Source organism: Taudactylus pleione, unplaced genomic scaffold, assembly GCF_031769625.1.
Source record: "Taudactylus pleione unplaced genomic scaffold, aTauple2 ptg002010l, whole genome shotgun sequence".
Lineage (NCBI taxonomy): Eukaryota > Metazoa > Chordata > Amphibia > Anura > Myobatrachidae > Taudactylus > Taudactylus pleione.
In genome coordinates, this window is record NW_028286406.1 from 119,227 (window position 1) to 139,150 (window position 19,924).

A 19,924-nucleotide genomic window follows, 5' to 3' on the forward strand; every position below is an offset into this window, starting at 1 on the left:
ATGCTCCGGCACTCGCTCACTCTGTGTATCCGAACTAGCAGTCCCACCTTGCTCCGTTGCCCTCCAGGGGGACAGCACCCCCAATGAACACAAAATCATAGGCGGCACTCGGAGACTAGTGAAGTACGTGAAACCCTCAACCGAGGGACTTTATTCAGTCGACGTTTCGGGGTCTTCCGCCCCTTCTTGTTGTCCTGAGGAAGGGGCGGAAGACCCCAAAACGTCGACTGAATAAAGTACCTCGGTTGAGGGTTTCACGTACTTCACTAGTCTCCGAGTGCCGCCTATGATTTTGTGTGCATTATATATATATATATATATATACATACACACACACGACACAAGTATATATATATACACACATGCACAGTACATAGATATTTCTTTTCTCTTTTTTCACTTATTCAACTAGGCAAAAAAGAAAAAAAAAAACCTTTTCTTCACATTTACTTGCAACATAAACAAACACTGAGGCTAAACATTTTTAAATACTATTGAAACAAATTAACAATTGTACAGATGGAATGAGGCCGCTGGATGCTTTTGTTTTTTCTAGCTACACTAGCCCCGTTGCACTTTTTCTATGGCTAGTAGCATAGACCAACCACTGTGCTTCCAAGAAAAAGTCAAGCTGTTGATAGCAGAGGTTTACAAAGGATGTAGTTAGCAGACCTGTGGCCGGGACGCCGCCGATCTAAATCCCGATGCTGGAAGTCCAACACAGGACTTAAGATAGGCGTCAAAATACAGAAGCCTATCTTAATCCCGAAGCTGGAATCCAACAAGACGGCCCCAACGAGGTAAGCTGTTAGGCGGGGAGTGTTTGGTTTAAAGGGGGGGGGGGAGACTTAGGTTTAAACACTAACAGGGAGGGTTAGGCTACAAAAAGTATCTGCCTGCTTCCCCACATGGCCTCCTATGTGCACCAATTGCCACCCTGCGTCTACATTATGTGCCCCCCTCCCGGAGTCAGCTTCCCCACATGGCCTCCTGTGTGCACTAATTGTCTTCAGCGTCTCCCTGACATGACTGCCCAGCAGCCTGCTTCCAGACATTGCCCCCCAGCATCTCTCTGACCTGTCCCATCACCAGCAGCCTGCTTCCCCACTTGCTCTCTCTAGCAGTGATGTGCAGTCAGGTAAGGCAGAGCCTTTCTTGTCATACTTAAGTATACTCCAGAGTTTTGACTATAAAAATTATAGGAAAAATTTAAAGGTAATATTATAAATATCTTCTTTGCATTATTCTAATCATTTTTATAGTCAAAACTCCAAAGAGTGTATGGCAGGTGAGGCACTGCCTCCCATGTACCTTTTTCCCACATCCCTGATCAAAACTCTCAAAATTCCCCGCACTATATACTGCTGCACCTTTGTATAATACCCACATGAACCCTCGGGTTCATATATGGATCTGTATATCTGGCTCTGATACTAGCCAGTGCTTCCCCAGTCATTTACCTCACTGCACATCATTGCCCTCTAGGGATGGACATCGACGGGCAATGTTTGCCGATCATCAATGGGTTTTTTTGCGATAGTAGCGTTTTACCATTCAATGGCGGCATTTCGATGCTTGCTGCCATCGAATGGTCATCACTAAATGGTGTTCTGATGGTGGGCTGTTTTCTATAAGTCCTAATAGTTATGACTCCCCTGGCTGCTGTGAGCTGTGGGCCTGATTCAGAGCTGCTTGCACAATGTGTATGCAAATTGCGTAGGCAGTGCTATCGCACAGCAATGCATTAGCACTACCAGTATTTCTTAGAGAGCAATCACATAGTGTATGCAGACACCCACCAGCCTGTTTTAAGACGCCCACTTGTGCGCGTCATGTCCAGGAAGTGTATGCAACCATCGGTGCATCGGATGCTATCGCAGCGTTTGAGGTTGACCCTTCCGCAAGCACTGCGAGCACTTCAGTGTAAAAACAAGCCAAGTGACATGTACCATGATGCTGTCTTTTAATTATGCACACCTCTATAAAGCCGTTGAGATGCTCAGGCACGCCTGCATTTCCAAATCCACTCCCCCATTTTTAATGGATAGCCCGTTACCACCTACGTCTTCTTCTGTCACTCCCTCTGCTGAGCTGTCTATGCGCAGCGAGCAAACGCATTGTGAACTTTCGCTAAGGTATGCGCACTCGCACTGCGATGCATACACACACACTGCATACCATCAGCAGCAGTGACAGTGTGCATCTTAGCGAGCGGGTCTGAATGAGCTCCAGTGTCTCTGCATCAGAAATTCTTCATGGATCATACTGGGTTCAATGGAGGCTGTATCTCACTGCCTCAGAGACAAGACCCTCAGTCCCTCTCTCCCTCCCCTCTCTCTAGACTGCTGCTAGGCAGCTTGGCATATTGCTAGCTCTGATTGGCTCTCACAGTCTCAAACAACCAGTGAAAGCTCTTGCCATGCAGTAGCAGCAGTCACTCACACAGCATACAGAACAGGCCAGGGGGGATAAGTAGCATTTTCAAGGGTGTGCTCATCATCTGTATCCATGTAAATGAGGGCTCAGAGTACAAGAATATGAGGGTATATGGCTGGCTGAGTACTATAGTAAGGGGACGCCATGCTTTCTGTATGATCGATTGTACCCCCGCCCCTTTATCCATGCAGTGTGACTGATAAAACGCACAACGTGATCACTCCCAGTGCTGCTACATATCTATAAAATGCAATGCAGGTACTCACATGCAGCCTGCACTGTACGCTAGCGTCACTGAGCAGGTCCCATTGATTAGTCTAGTGTAAACAGCCGTTCCCCGTGGCCCGATGGTTACTGGAGTGCAGTCTGCACTACACACAGAAACAAGCACACCGTCAGCAGTGTGTTTGCTTTTGCAGCCAGCTAATGAGAGCCAGACTCTCAGTGGCTACTGCACCCACTGCAGTAGCTGGGCTGGAGCTCACTCATGAGCTCCATCATCCGGCTCCCGCAGTGGGTTATGGGAGAGACGTCTCTCCTATAATGCAGAGTGGGCCAGCCCAGGAGGATGGAGGAGCGGACGGTAGTGGGAGCAGTACCCGGAATGGGAATTCAGGTGTTTTATTATTCTTTTTCTTACGTATGTGTCTTTGTCTGCACTGCATTTGGGGGGGGGGGGTACTACTACTGGGGGCAATGCATCAGGGGGGGAACTACATGGGGTGGGGAGACTACTACTGGGGGCACTATATAAACGTCACTGTATAAGGGGGTCTACTACTGGGGGCACTGCATAGGAGGAACCACTACTGGGGGCACTGCATAGGAGGAACCACTACTGGGGGCACTGCATAGGGGGGCCCACTGCTTTACAGTATAGGATGTTATATGTTCCTAAACTCTGTGTTGTTGATGTCCTCGCTCCATCCTCTGAGCCCTGGGTGCTGCACTCAGTGTTAGCTGTGACACAGCAGCAGTTGCATGGTCTATCCCTCCTCACTGCCTGGCTCAGCTGGCTGTAACATGGTGACTGGACTCACTTCAGCAATGAGCAGCCTCCCCACCTGTGCTGGGGCATGCTAGCTGGGAGCAAGACCCGCCGTCCAGTCATTGCAGCACAACCACACACGGCAGCATCGCTGCCACATATACAGTGACCTGACAGACAGTATATGTAATTATGTAGGTTTTCTGCCCATATCATATAAATAGTTTTTATCATTGAATTCTTTAGTTACTTACCGAAGCCCAGTCATCATTTGATAGTGGGCTTCAGCTATACATCCCTAGTTCAGCCCTTTGTAAGCCCAATTGCCCCCAGCATCTCTGTGACCCACCTCATCACCAGCAGCCTGCTTCCTCACAAGCTCCCTCTGTGTGCCCAATTTCTCCCATTGTCTCCACGACCTGCCCCACCACCCTGCTTCCCCGCACGGCCTCCTGTACGCGCCTACTTCCCCAGTATCTCCCCTTCCCAGAAGCATGCTTCACCACATGGCCTCCTCTGTGCCCAATTGCCACCAGCATCTTCCTGACCTGCCCAATCACACTACTTACCCACATGCCTATCAACTTCTTACCCCCCAATCCCCGTGTGCCCAACTGCCCCTAGCATTTCCTATACCGGGTGCCGGATTGTAGATAGACAGTAATTAGTTAGACAATGTCTAGATCGACCCCAGATGTTAGACTGTCAATAGATCGACAGGTACAAAAGGTCGACACGGTCAAAAGGTCAATACATGATTCATGATTTTTTATTTTTTTTAGGTTAGACACTTAAGATGAGCCAGTGTCCAATGTCATTCCCTACCACCCAAGTGGGCATGGAGGGGGAATAAACCCATGTGGCGAGCAAAGCGAGCCACCGTGCCCGCAGCAGGGGCCGAATGGTATTTATGAAAAAAAAAAAATCATGTGTCGACCATTTGTACCTGTCAATCTATTAACTGTCTAACATCTGGGGTCAATCTAGACATTGTCTATCGTCTCTTATACCACACCCTCCTATACCTACCCCATCACTAGCAGCTAGCTTCCCCTGTTAATCCAACTGTGCCCAACATCTCCCTGACATGCACCTCAGCAGCCTACTTCCCCATATGACCTCCTGTGTGCACCAAATACCCTCTAGCATCTCCATCAGACCCCCGGAAACTACTTCCCCACATGCTTTCTGTGTGCCCAATGCAACCTGCCCCTCCCCCTCCCTCGTGCCAGTTGCCCCCAGCGGCATCTCCCTTACATGAAGCTGCAGACTGTTACACACATGCACCCTGCCCTGTCTGCCCCTAGCATCTCCCTGGCCTGTCCCAACAGTTTGGTATCCCCACATGGGGCATGCAGGATCTCCCTGACATGATCTCTCCAGCAGCCTGTTACCCAACATGCCTATCAACTTCGTACCCCGGCCGCAAGCAGACTGTTACACACATGTACCCCAGTCTACCCCAGCATCTGCCTGACCTGCCCTCCCAGCAGCCTGTTACCAACAGATTCTTCTATGCGCGAATGGACCCATGGATGATGCAGTCTGGCTAAACGCGCGAAGAACATACTAACCGCGCTGCAGCTGCAGAAGGACCCTGTGACTTATATATTGCGGTCACATGGTCTAACTCTGGTCACGTGATGTGATGACTCATGATGACGTCGGAGGTACATTTACTGAAGGCCCCTACCTGGGTCACCTGCTGCCGTTTGACCGAGACGCGTCGCAAAGTCAGCGAGGTGACCGAGGCAGGCACCGCAGGGGGCAATAGGAGGCGAGGTGGGGAGAGAGTCGGTAAGTGCTCCTTACTGTGTGGATTCATCTTGGCGTGGCTACTGATTTCTGCATGTACACTGATCCATGGTTGATGTACAGAGAATGCTCTAACCTTCTATAAAACTGCTATTTCTGTATATTGTATTTCTACTTGATGTCTTTCTTACCAGCTTTCTTATAGTTAAATTTTAGGAGTAGTGACATTTTAACTATATAGCATGCTGCCATATATACATTGATCTGGTAATAAGTTGGTAGTGATATTACGAATTTACGTGTGTGGGTGTGTGTATGTTCGTATATGTGTGTGTATATATATATATATAATTTCTCTGTAGTAGCATTTCAACAGCACAGCTGTCTTGAGAATCGTGGATTGATATATCTATATTATGGAGGCGAGCTGTCTTGTGCAGGTCTCATGGCATACTTGCACTACGAGTTGCAGTTGCAATCCAATTATAAACTCACATTTTTTTCAGAGGAAAATTGTGGTGTTTTTTTTGTGCGTACAAGTAGTTTAATTGGCCCAATAATAGATGTACTTTTTGGTATTAAAACATTGCCTCAAATTACCCCAAAATCAACATACCAATTTATTTTATTTATTTTTAATTAATCAAATGTTTAAATCGCCCATTTCACACAGTTTAAATACCTCCAACACTTTCTTTATGCCCACTAACAGCCTTCTGTGTGATTCTGCTAACAAAGTTGTCACTTCAGAATGGTTTTCTCACTTTTTCATGCTCTTCTCCCAAGTCGCATGTTATAGAAAAATTGCACACCCTTGGTTAGAGTAGCGCCGATAGTCCTTTCTAATTGGATCTCTCATTTCTTGGGTGTGTGCGTTGTTTGCGAGGTTCATGAAACAAACTTGCTTTTGCAAACTCATGCCTAAGTGGATTGACCCCTATCAATTTATTACATGGTGGGCCATGATGGGCCATTCAATGCCTTCAAAGTAATTTCATTCTTAATTAGTTTACTAAGCACAAACTTCTACCTAACTTCAATTCAATTTGTGGCCTATTCTGGCACTTACTGAATAGACTTTAAGGATTGCCGAGCAAGATTTTTTTTTTAAGTGGAATTTAATTATTTTTTTTTTTATTTTTTTTATATGGTTATTGTTTTTTTTAAGGTGCCACAGACCACATCAACTGTGGGTAAAGCGGAGACATTCAAGATGGACAACTAAAACTAAATGCAGACATTAAGAAACAAAGGGTAGGGAGGGCTGTGCTCATGACTGAGTTTACGTTGCTTCAGATGTGAATTGAATTGGTTACAGCCTTCTAGGGCTTGAATATTCCAGACTGATCTGGTGTGAAGCCTGTTTTATAACCTTCATAAGTGTTTGTTCTGAAAACGAAGATCCTTTACATTTTTGTTTTCTCTGCAGTATGTGGAACTACTTATTCTATGAAATTAAACTCTTCCATAAACTAAGTAGTTTTAATTTCCTGTCATGTCTGAAGTGAAAAATCAGGACCCAGGACAGTTCAACAATGGTGGAGGCAAAGTGGCAGGAAGGAATACAGAGAAAAAATGCTGTAAGTATTTTTCAATTTATTTACAGTTCTTTATAAAGAGCACATTTATTACTCAGCACTTTATACAGAATATTTTTCGGCTACATTTATCAAGTTATAATACCCCTGTTTTTGCTGGAAAAAAGGGGTCATTAATGCTTCTCCATATTTGAGAAGTCATTCCATGGAGAAATCTGAGATTTCTTAAACCCTGGGACAACTGCCATGTTGATAAATTTTCATTCACATTAGTCCTTGAACTAGTGGCACCTAGTGTGTGTGTGTGTGTGTGTGTGTGTGTGTGTATCTATCTCTCTCCCTCCACACACACACAGGCAAAAAGTCTTTGGACAGCCACCGATTGTGCAAGTTGTTGCACTTTAAAAGATGAGAGAGGTCTGTAATTTCTATCATAGGTACACTTTAACTGTGAGAGACAGAATCAGAACAAAAAATTCATGAAATCACATTGTATGATTTTTAAACACCCAGCAAGAATTCTGGCTTTCACAGACCTGTTACTTCTTCTTTAGGGAACTCCTCTATCTTCCACTCGTTACCTGTATTAATGGCACCTGTTTGAACTGGTATCTCTATCTCTATATATCTCTATCCTACAACATGGACTTGCATACACAATAGGGTTTTATTTTTATAGAACCCAATTAACCTATCAATATGTTTTTGGAATATTGGAGGAAAACATGCAAACCTCACACAGAGACTTTGCCCTATTTCCTCACTGGTTATTATCACTAGTGTGCTCTCCATTGCTTTATACATATATTCACACCACCTGTTTTTGTGGCTGTAAAAAAAAAATTGCAATCCCAGAATTTTTATATTAAATGTGACCTAGTAATGTTCAAACTTGCCCCAGAACTACAGTAACTACTTAGCAATAAGCTTTTATATGTCAAGTGTGTAAAGCTGGGTACACACTATGCGATCCCTTGCATGATCTATTATTCCACTATTATTCCATTGTGGATGGGAACGATATATCGTGTGGATCGTATAGTGCTTATGCCCGCGAGTCGTTCATCGCATCGTCTCATGCTGCTAAATACAGCATGGAATACACATCTCGCTGTCTTACACCGCATCTTGCAGTGTGTGTGAATGGGCCGATGTTTTGTTGCATCGCATCGTGCTGTCGCTGGGTACACACATTGCCTAGTGTGTACCCAGCTTAAGTTAGACATTAGAGGTAATTTACAAAGCGTGCCTCGTGCACTGAAATACCTTTTTGTTTTTGCACCTTAGTGCGATATAGAGGCATAGAATGGGTTCCATCCAAACTATTGGATGAGACCAATGATCGCCAGCTCTGAATCTGGCGGAAAACTGCTCTTCTTTGCAGAGTGGAAATGGTTGTACATCCAATAAAAAATGTGCATTTTCTCTCTCCCTATATCATGATGGTAATCTTGCTCTGCAAAAAAAAAATCTAATTTCGGTAAAATTGGGCTTATTGGTGCATCCTCTCCAGGCTTCAGTAGGAAAGTCGTCACTCCACGTGATTCCTGCTTATGCAAAGCTTCTCGGCAATCACAACCATGTTGCTCTGCAAATTAATGTGCCTTGTGTAACAAAGGCTGTGTTTGGTCTGGCTATTTAGCGCTTCATTTATGACCTCAAATGGAAGCACCTAGGTCTTAATTAACCCTCAGTGACTCCTTTTAATACTTGAGTTGTTAGAGGTTTCCAAGGAATTCTAGAGGGATAATGTCACATGTAGTTAATAATTGCTGGCATTTGAAATGAGCAGTTTTTGTTTTTCTATCCAAATTAATGAAACTTTCATAAAAAATATTGAACATGTTAAGCAATTACTGAACATATAGAATCACCTACAGTATAAAGTTGATTCATATAAGTTGGCCTATGAATAGGTCTTATGGATATTCATATATTTGTATAAATGGCAAATGATTGGCACTATGGGCCGAATTCAATTCAGTGCGATGTTGAATAGCTGCGGGAGGGAGCTCACGCAGCTATTCAATTCAGCGCGCTGTTATCGTCGGAAATGGGTTTAGTCTGATAATGTCGGTTATCGGGACATTAACCTGGGTGTTAAGGCGCGGTAACCGTCATTGTCTGACTAAAGTGCCGGGCTAAGCTGTCAAACAGCTGCGCAGCCACCACTTTTGTCGGATTTCTCTTCGCATCTCCAGGGGGGTGCGAGAAGAAATCCTTTTGCCGCCCAAACAGTGCGTTGAATTGAATAGCTGGAGGAGCTCCCTCCCACGGCCATTCACCATCGCCCTGAATTTAATTTAGCCCAATGTCAGGTTATTGTCAATAATGGTTATACAACTAGTACTGCGAGTAATACTTGGTTATATTGTCATATTCCCTTTTTTTTTTTTTTTCCCCCTTTGTATGTACTGTAACATGTCATTTGTTTATAATTTTACAATATTATGAATTCAATCCAAGTAAGAGTGAAGGGGGCGAATTGCAGTTGGAACGGCATAGAAGCAACGGCATGCCATTTCACGGCCCCAACTCACCACGGGTTTGCACATTTTTGCTCACAACCCTATGGGGATGAGAACAGAAATGTGAGAGTCTGGAGGTACCGTAAGTGCGACATACAGCCACACTTTCTCGTTGGGTCGAGAACGTTGCTCCTAATCGGATTGCTAACTTGTTTGATTTTATATTTAAATTATAAGGGTGTTCTAAAAAAAAAAAAAAAAAAAAAAAGTTTAAATGCTAAAGTTGGCATTTATATTCACTGTGCAGCTTGGGCTTCATACATGACAAACTCTCCGACACTGATTGTAATGACTGGGCTACCTGCCAGAGGCAAGACATACATGTCCAAGAAGTTAACACGATACCTCAACTGGATTGGAGTTCCTACAAAAGGTATGTCCTGTAAGCAATCATTGCAGCAACTTTCTTTACTTTCAAGGACTATATTAAAGTGAATGTTGGAACCAAATAGTTCTCTATATGTGATACTAGCTGCAATGCCCACTGTTGCCTGCTTTTTATTTTCTCTCTATCTCCACCCCACTCTCTTCTCTCCACATGTCCCCCCTCCCCTCACTCTACCCCAACACTTCCTCCATATATATCTCTCTATCCTTTCTATCATTCTCTCTATCTTCTAAAAGACTTTATAGCTTCACAATATTTATAATATTCAGTATATTTGTAATACATTTACCCATGCATAATGAGGTTTATCTGCGGACCATATGTTGGGATTCTTGTTTCTACTGGGCAAAATGGTGTAAGGGAAAGCTGATACAGATGCTTTATTTATATCTCTTTTCTATCTAATGACCATTTCTGCATGTCGGAAAACTGACGCATAGCTCAAGGTGAGTTTAGACGTTGAGTTAGATAAATATTGAGTGACACTTTTGAAGCTTTAAGTTTCTAAATCATTAAGAGCCTGAATAGACATTTGCTGTGTGCAGTGCATTGTTTATCTTTATAGTTACACTTGGGTAATGACAATAAAATATTTAAAAGGATATCTTGTTGGAAAACTAATTATTGGGCAGAAAACTTTCTATATGGCAGTAGGCTTTATGTAGTATAGTTGGGTCTTTTAAACCTGCAACCAATGGAAGGTTTTTTTTTTTTTCTTTGCTTCTCTTATCCGACCTTTTCAAGTACCCTTGACTATACATTACTTTATCCCTTTTTTTTATTTTTATTTTTTTTTATTCCCCACCCCCATCCCACTCCTAAACAATGGAAGAACAGCAGGCAAGTTCATATCTGTTCTAAATAACTCGTTTAGTTGTTCTAACAATTAGCCAGGTTTCTACACCATTGCCTTAAGCTGGCCACACATCTAAAGATTATCTGTCCAACTAGTTGATTGGTTGGAATGAAAATCTGGCAATGTATGGGAATAAATGTTCAGCAATTTGCTCCTAAATGTCAGAAAACAGATGAAAATGGTCGTTCAGAGAAGTTCAAATGTTTGATCGAACCTATTTGTTCAAACAGTTTTTGTCCATTTTCCGGTGTTTGGGAGCAAATTGCTGATTGTCATTTGCTTTCATACCTAAAGCTGCATACACACGTAAAGATTTTCTGTCCAACCATCCAACTAGTTGATTGGTTGGAATGAAAATCTGGTAATGTATGGGAGTAACTGATGATCAGCAATTTGCTCCTAAATGCCAGAAAACAGATGAAAATAGTCGTCAGTCAAGTTTGTTAAATGTTTGATCTAAACAATTTGTTCAGTTTTCGTCCTTTTTCCTGCGTTTGGGAGCAAATTCCTGATTGTAATTTCCTTTCATACCTTCCCAGATTTTCATTCCAACCAATCAACTAGTTGGATGGTTGGACAGAAAATCTTTACGTGTGTGGCCAGCTTTATTGTTTGCTTTACAGTGCCAGCTGAATTGTATGCATGAAACTAGGATGCAGAATACTGCGGTGTTTGCTACACTTCTCCAGGGTGTTTTTAGTATTCTGCATCAAGGTTTACAGCAGAAAATCCTTTACTATAGATCAGAGGTTCTCAAAGTCTGTCCTCAGGACCACACCCAGTTCATGTTTTCCAGGTCACCCAGCAGGTCTACAGGTGTATTCGTTACTCACTGACATGTTTTAAAAGATCTACAGGTGGAGAATATTGTATCACTATTGATTCTGTGAGGAGACCTGGAAAACATGAACTGTTTGGTACTGAGGACCAAGTTTGAGAACCTGTGCTATAGATGGTCTACCAAAAAGTGGAGGGTGTGGCTAAAGTCATTATCCCCTTTAAGGCTTTTTTCTTTTAAGTGAATTGTTTATAGGGAAGAAAACTATCCACAATCTTATCTGACTTAATTTGCATTCACTGAATGGGTGTGTTCTCTGTACTGTCCTTCATTATACTTTTGTATAGTAATTATGTGACCTCAGCAACTTCATTAGAACCAGTTCTGCTGCATACCTTTTAAATTAAATAAGATCTAGTAATAGTGTGTTCCACTGGATTTTTATTTATGTTCAATTTTTAAATCTTATGCTGGATACGCACCTAAAGCGATGGATTGACCGCCCGCCCGATGGGTCGACCATTCCACCGATTTGGTAAGTGTTCTGCACAAATGATCTTACTAATCCGCCTCCCAACATGCCGTCATTGCCATCGGTTCCTGCAGCCAGGCTGACTGTATATGGGTCAGATGGCAGGTTACCTGTACACACATGCAGATAGCGATATATCCGCATCAGCTGTGCTGCAGTACCGACCTGATATGTCTGTGAACAACGTCGTTCACAGAAATATCGGTTATACACACCTGTCGATGCACTATTGATATATCGTTTGACGTTAGAACGAACAGTATATCGATAAGTGTGTACCCAGCTTTAGGCATGCTGGGAAAAGGTTTAAATTTACAATTCTGTATCTTGAGCATCATTTGCAAATCTGCGTTGGTCTGTTTAGTCATTTTTGCAGTAATTTCTGTCAGGACAACTTCCCTATTCACACCATTCTTCTTGGTTTGCACAATTTTGTCTCTGACCATACCTGTTGCTTTGCAATGGAACAGTTTAAAAACGTTTAAATTGAACAATATTTTACGTCAAAGTGATTATCTTTATTTTTTTAATACGGTGAATTGTTGCATAAGTAAACTTTTAAATACTGCTACTTTAATGTAATCTTACAAAGTGTCCTGTTTACCTTTTTTGCCATTTTGGAATGTGTTTATATTAGGACATATATAAATTTACAGATGAAAGCGTTCATGCGCGCAATGTTAACTAGAAGTAATCCTAGTGATTGACACTTTATTGAAATGTTTGCCGCATGCTTGTAAAACCTTTCCGGGAGAAATAGTACAGTAATTTAGAAATATCCTAACAATGACATACCAATGTTTAATTAAACTTCAGATCTAAAAGTGAATGAGTGCATAGTGACCCCAGTGCTCACTGTGGGTAATTGGATAGATAATGTGAGTGTACCACTTAGTAGTAAAAGGTGGTATTAAATGATTGAATACACACTTTGAGTATGGGATAAAAATTTTATCTATTGAGGTCAAACTGAGCAATATGTAAAACTGGCAATAATATATTAAGGTGCAATAATAGTAATGGGACAATATATAGCAAAATGCTAATATTGGAAAAACCAGAGCTTTTTGTATGAGTTATTGGATTGGTTACAGTTGGTAAATGCAGTAGGTATGGTGATTGGTCAGGTCTAGAGTGGTGGGGGTTAATTTCTTAACCACTAATGTTCATGTTCCCAGGTGACTTAAGGCCGTATCAGCATTATATGGATGCACAGGGTGTAAAGTACTCTTTGTGCACAAGGACAGGATGTAAGGTACTATATGGGCTAGAAAATATATTGGTGACAGAGGAAGGGGGCGTAAGTTACTATATGGGTGCACAGGGTGACAGGACAGTGTTAGGTGCTATGTGGACACACAATGAGTCAGGGAGAGGGTGTCGGGCACTACACTGGCACACGGAGTGTCAGGCAGTACGGTAGGAGATGGAGTTGACCCATTGGATAATTTACTCTGCTCATTCATTCCCCTTCTGACCCCAGCCGCCCCCTCGCCTGCTACCGATGTTTGGCAGCCGCTTGGCTCCTCCACCCGACCGCAGATGAACTCACGCCCCATCTCTGCAGCATTGGAAAGGGGGGGTGGGCTCACGGCTCATTACAGATATGATGCGGTGGCCATTATATAGCTATACTATTATATAGCAGAGCATATGGGACTTAAAATAACATATGCTGTTCAAATTGCAGATCAACACGGCTCTTGCTCACTGACTCATCGCAGGCTGCTGTATGGGGGCAGAGAGCGAGAGAGTGAGAGAGAGGAGGGCCCAGGGACGGTGGGGGGACTGTTGCACGGTGCTAGCGAGGGACAATGATCACTGGGGATGAGCACTGCCATCACTGGGGATGAGCACTTTGACCGTGGGTGGGGAGGGCGGGTAGGGGACACTTGAAGTGCTGCTGCCGGGGCAATAGCGGGTGGGCCTGGTGATGGGGGAAGGGGAGGGGGGGGTTGTTTGGCTAGAGGAGACTGAAGGTGCTGCTGCATGAGTAACTGGCAGACACCCCTGGAGAGAGACTGATGTGCAGCAGCACTGATCCTCTCCTGCCTGTCAGCCAATACCGGTGACAGGGATCCCGAAGGTGACAGAAGTAGGCGGACACTGCCATTGTCCATCTACTTATTATACAGATTATCGTTTGTTCCCACACACTACCACATTATATGGTTGGGATGATATCGTTCTGATGTATGTCCTGCGTAAAGGCGCATATCCACTAGACGAGAAAAATCAGCGATTGAACGAGTACGACATTATTGTTCAATTGTTCATTAATCGTCAGTAAAATGGCGTCAACGACCAGCGATGCGTGTTCCCGCTGGTCGTTGCTGGCATTTGTCATTGCCTGAACATGCAGGCCAACCTGTCGATATCCATAGGTTTTGCATGTTTGGGGATGAGGGAGGGTGCCTGCCCTGAACGTTCAGTGTGGGCACATTATCCCCTGCACAGGATGAACGATTACAATGTTGTAGTCGTTTCACTCTCGTGTAGTGGATATTCACCTTAAGTGATGAAACCAGTCAGGACAGAAAAAACATCAAACAACAAACCTAAATAAGTATGCAGAGATGTCTGATTTCAGATGGATCTCTTGCATGAAGAAGCTGGTGCAAATGCGCGTGGATAATAATGACCGTTACTTTCATACTTTCACAAGTGGATCAATAGGGAAGTTGTGGCTGCATAGATGAGGCCAACTCTGAGTACAGGCGAAGAGGCGCACTTCTCTCCGAGCACGCAAAGTATGCAACTTTCAATTAGGCTTTATATGTAGAAACTCCTTTGTAACTGTGTTTTTAAACCTTATTGTGTTCTAAACGACTGGGCATACACTGCCCAATGCGTACGACTTTTAACTTGTATAATATTGCATCGGATGGATGTGCTGGACGATCCGGCATAACTGACCAATTGATATTTAGCGTCGGTCTGCTGCACACACCGTACAATTATCGAGGCAATGAGCTATTTGGCAGATCGGCCCGATAATTGTATAGGGTATGACCAGCTAGCAAGCTCCCCAGACTGGAGCCCGGAATCCAGGGGATAGAAAAGTCGGACCCCCGCTTGCTCCGGAGACGGAGCGGAGGCGCTAATGTGGGCACTTGTGCGCCCACGACTCCACTAGACCACCGGGGCATTAATATACTGGTGCAGAGGTATATTTAGAGGCCAGGGGACCCGGTGGTTAATGTCAGCACGGTGAGAAGGCGCTCGCCCTGCAGCCCCTCCCCAAGCTCAGGTGCCATTCCACTGCGGTCTAGCCATTCCCTGAGTTGCTCCTCCCTCACCCTCCGCCCCCTCAGATGCGTGGCAGCCATTTTCTGCATCACAGGTCTCTGGGAACGCTGGGTCTAGTCTCCCTGTAACTCTCCCATGGGCCAGGGTATACAGCGCTATATCCTACCAGCCAATGCGGTCTGTGTAGTTGATTGTAGTGCCAACTGCATATTTAGGTATGTATTTGTGTGGTGTGGTTTTTTTGGGTTTTTTTTTCTGCATTTATATGTGACTTGTGCTAGCGCTGATCTCTACTTTCTATACTTTCAGCTTATACCTTTTCCCTTTATTCTAATTTACCCTGACATGCTAAGGTATAGGACAGGCCTTAGCATTCCCTAATGGCAAAACTGTAGCAGGGCATGCTGGGACTTGTAGTTTCACAACAGCTGGAGAGCCACAGGTTGGCCAGGCCTGGTATAGGGGGTTCATTGTACCTCACATCTCTATTTGTGAGGGCTGTCACATACTACAGCCATGGCCAAAAGTTTTGAGAATGACACATGTATTGGTTTCCCAAAGTTTGTTGCTTCAGTGTTTTTAGACCTTTTTGTCCGATGTTACTATGGTATACTGAAGTAAAATTACAAGCATTTCAGAAGTGTCAAAGGCTTTTATTGAAAATGACATTGTGTTTTTGCAAAGAGTCAATGTTTGCGGTGTTGACCCTTCTTTTTCAAGACCTCTGCAATTCGCCCTGTCGTGCTGTTAATCATCTTCTGGGCCACATACTGACTGATGGCCGCCCATTGTTGCCTAATCAATGCTTGGAGTTTGTCAGAATTTGTGGGTTTTTGTTTGTCCATCCGCCTCTTGAGGATTGACCACAAGTTCTCAATGGGATTAAGGTCTGGGGAGTTTCCTGGCCATGGACTCAAAATTTCGATGTTTTGTTCCCCGAGCCACTTGGTTATCACTTTTGGCTTATGGCAAGGTGCCCCATCATGCTGGAAAAGGCATTGTTTGTCACAAAACTGTTCTTGGATGGTTGGGAGAAGTTGCTCTTGGAAGATGTTTTGGTACCATTCTTTATTCATGGCTGTGTTCTTTGGCAAAATTGTGAGTTAGCCTACTCCCTTGGCTGAGAAGCAACCCCACACATGAATGGTCTCAGGATGCTTTACTTTTGTCATGCTGTCAATCAACTTTTGGGCTACATACTGACTGATGGCCGCCCATTCTTGCCTAATCAATGCTTGGAGTTTGTCAGAATGCTTGTAATTTTACTTCTGTATACCATAGTAACATCTGACAAAAAGGTCTAAAAACACTGAAGCAGCAAACTTTGTGAAAACCAATACCTGGGTCTTTCTCAACTTTTGGCCATGGCTGTATATAGCGCACGTTGCAGTACACTGCTATATTTCAAATACTGCAGGGTGTTGACTGCACTGTATCATACTATGTTTTATTATTCTTGTGACTGTCTGGCAGAGGAAAGAATAACAAGCAGGCTGATGCTGATGCTTCTAATTTGGTGTCTTGTAAGTCCTGCTCAGAGGCCTTAGCCCCAGAGGATCTCGTTCAGGATGGTCTTTGTACAAATTGTTGCACAAACTTAGGCCCCTCAGCGCCGGTGTCTCTTCCTCAGGACCCACCCTGGGCTGCCTTTTCTCAGGTACTGACATAGATTGCGGACCACAGCAGGTACTCCCTGCAAATCCTTTGCCTCTCCCATGGGTAGACATACTCTCTACCTCAGGACATAGGGCCAGATTCAGAGCTGCTCGTAAGCGTTCGCTCCGAGCGATGTTTGCCCAACTGCGCATGCGTACGGATCGTAATACGCATGCGCGAACCAGTCAGTGCGGTCGAAATTCATGTGCTCGCAAAATAGCGAATGCCTGATAATTTGAGTGACAGGAGTAGGCGTATGTGGGTGGTAACTGGGGAAGGTGCTTGAAAACGGGGAGTGGAGATCCGAACGCAGGCGTGCTTAAAGGTCAAAACGGGCGTTTTATGGGTGTGCATAATTAAAACAGCAGCGTCATTGACCACGTCACTGGGTTATTTTATAGTCAGAACTGCTCGCAAAATTGTGGTAGGAAAAAACAACCACAAGAATAGCGAGCAGTTCATACCCTGGTCGATGTACTCGATTAATCTAATAAATAGCGGACATGACTTAGGATGCGAGCGGCCAGGGGGCGTATTTTTTCAAAAAACGACCGCAAGTTTGGTTCGCTCGTTAAGACCTAGAGGCATGAACAGACCGCAAAGAGCGAACGGTTGATTTGAATAGCCACCCCTATTTTCTGAACGAGCGAGCGCTAATTGCGTCCGGCTCTGAATCAGGCCCATAGTTTGGCTAATACCCCAGTTTTTCAGCAAATGCTACAAAAGGAAAAGCCTTTACCTACTAAATGTGCTGTTATCTTCCCAGTCCACCCAGTTATCTGATTCTGATGTTTCATCTGGGGAGGCAGAAGACACAGACCTCTCACTCTGACTCAGTCTCCGGAGACCGGGAGCCACCCCTTTCAATTCGCCCAGTTTTGGCATCAAAACACATCAGACACCTGGATAAGAGAAGTGGTCTCCTACGCATATGTTCTAGCCTTCCTAAGGCAACCCCCCTCCCCAAGCAGTTATTTTGCACAGGGCCTCTATCGAACCCAAGCAAGGCCCTGCTGCGCCAAAAAGCCATTCGGTCCTTACTGAATTTGGCAGTAATAATTCCGGTCCCCTCCTCACAACGAGGTGAGGGCTATTATTCTACCCTTTTCCTGATTGAGAAGCCCAGTGGGTCTCATCGGCCTATCCTCAACCTCAAATCTCTGATCAAGTTTATCAGGGTGCCCAGGTTTTGTATGGAAACCCTCTATTATCCTGGCTATGGAGCCTGGGGATTTTATGGTGTCTCTGGACATTAAAGATGCTTACCTACATGTACTTATAGCTCCTTCTCATCAACAATATCTTCGGCTTGCTATCCTACAGCAGCATAGAAAGGAAAAGGTCTGCTCTGGACAATCAGATTGAATCAATAATTAGGTGCACCTGCAGCATGCAATTTTAGGGGATTTGCTGCCCCACAAAAAGTCACATATCAAACCTCAATGTGTCCACCTAGATGGAAACATTAATAACACATTGCAGTGCTGGTTGCACTTGATTATCTATTTAATTTAATTTAAGATTAAAAAATTAAATCCTACATATAAAATTTAAACATGCAATTGTACATATGTCTAAACACAATTTATAATCTCTTACTAGAGTATACATCCTAGCATATAATGATATACAATCTCTTGGTTCTAGAAAGAAAGATATCAAGGTATAATTATATTGTATCCTTGGATCTATTTTATTAATTACAGCAAGAGTCCCAGAGAACAATTACCATTGATTCTGGATGGATGTTAAACTAAATATATTTTGTATTCTTGCATGTGTTTTTATTGCAACAAAAGTCCCGGAGAACAGTTACCAATTAATTGGATAAATGTCTGGCATACGAAGGGAAAAGTGTGTGTGTGTGTGTGTGTGTGTGTGTGTGTGTGTGTCTTTTCTGATTTCTTTATCATTTTCTAAAACTGATGAGCCCAAAAACAAGTGCAAGCGTATACATATGTCCATTATCCGCATTTTATTTTTTATTTATTTTTTGTTTTATATATCTAATAATTTTGCCCTTCTCTAAGTTTCATTATCTTATGTCAATATTATCACACATCTAAATTTCCATCTCTATCCTCCCAATTATTGGGTGAAAGTAAATCTGTACAAAATGGAGAGTTTGTCAGAGAGCAGAGAATGGATGAAAAATACATCTCGACCTACTGATGCTCCTATCGTCTTAAGCCGCCACACACTAGACCAACTTACATCCAACCAGCCAACTTGTTGATTGGTTGGAATGAAAATCTGGTAAGGGATGGGAGTAACTGATGATCAGCAATTTGCTCCTAAATGCCAGAAAACAGATGAAAATGGTCGTCAGACAAGTTTGTTAAATGGTTGATCTAAACAATTTGTTCAAACTACTGTTTTTGTTAATTTTCCGGCGATTGGGAGCAAATTGCTGATTGTCATTTGCTTTCATTCCTTACCAGATTTTCATTCCAACCAATCAACAAGTTGGCTGGTTGGATGCAAGTTGGTCTAGTGTGTGGCCAGCTTAAGTCTAAGAGGTGTTTGAACCAATGAATGATCCCCCACTCCCCCCATTCTAGTGAATTGCCACTACAGAGCGCAGTCCGAAAAGGTGAGCTGACCAGACAGTACATACTCACCTGTCCGGGCCACAATCGTCTGCAGCATACACACATGTGGGAGTAAGGACTCACCAATCTGTAAATTCCAATGCTTCATTAAGCCCATCAGGACTCTGAAGATGAAAAATCCATTTTGACTCTGCCAGGCAGAGACGTTTAGATCTGTCCCTGCCTCTTGATGTAGCTTCTATCATCTCAACACCATAAAGGATCAAATGTTTCGGATCACTACCATGTATGTCGGGGCAGCACAGATGGTGTAATGGTTAGCATTACTGCCTCACAGCACGGTCATGGGTTTGATTTCCACAACGGCCCTACCTGTGCGTAGTTTGTATATTCTCCATATGCTTGCGTGGGTTTCCTCCGGGTACTCTGGTTTCCTCCCACACTCCAAAAATATACTGGTGGGTTAATTGGCTCCCAACACAAATTAACCCTAGTGTGTATGTGTGTGCACATGTGATAGGGAATATAGAGTGTAAGCTCCACTGGGGCAGGGACTGATGTGAATGGCCAAATATTCTCTGTAAAGCGCTGTGGAATATGTGTGCTATATAAATAACTGGTAATAAATAATAAAATAAATGTCTGTAAAATATCTTGGGACGCTATGA

General features: G+C 43.6%; 1 protein-coding gene across 1 annotated transcript in view; it reads left to right on the forward strand.

The window, feature by feature from the left end:
* The first annotated feature begins 5,092 nt into the window (after positions 1–5,092).
* LOC148435724 (6-phosphofructo-2-kinase/fructose-2,6-bisphosphatase 2-like) overlaps positions 5,093–19,924 on the forward strand; it is a 123,290-nt gene continuing 108,458 nt past the window's right edge. Inside the window, exons 1-3 of the mRNA XM_088465581.1 lie at positions 5,093–5,221; positions 6,609–6,759; positions 9,493–9,618. Of these exons, the coding sequence (XP_088321707.1) occupies positions 6,675–6,759; positions 9,493–9,618 (211 nt within the window). The 5' untranslated portion in view covers positions 5,093–5,221; positions 6,609–6,674. The remainder of the gene's footprint in view (positions 5,222–6,608; positions 6,760–9,492; positions 9,619–19,924) is intronic.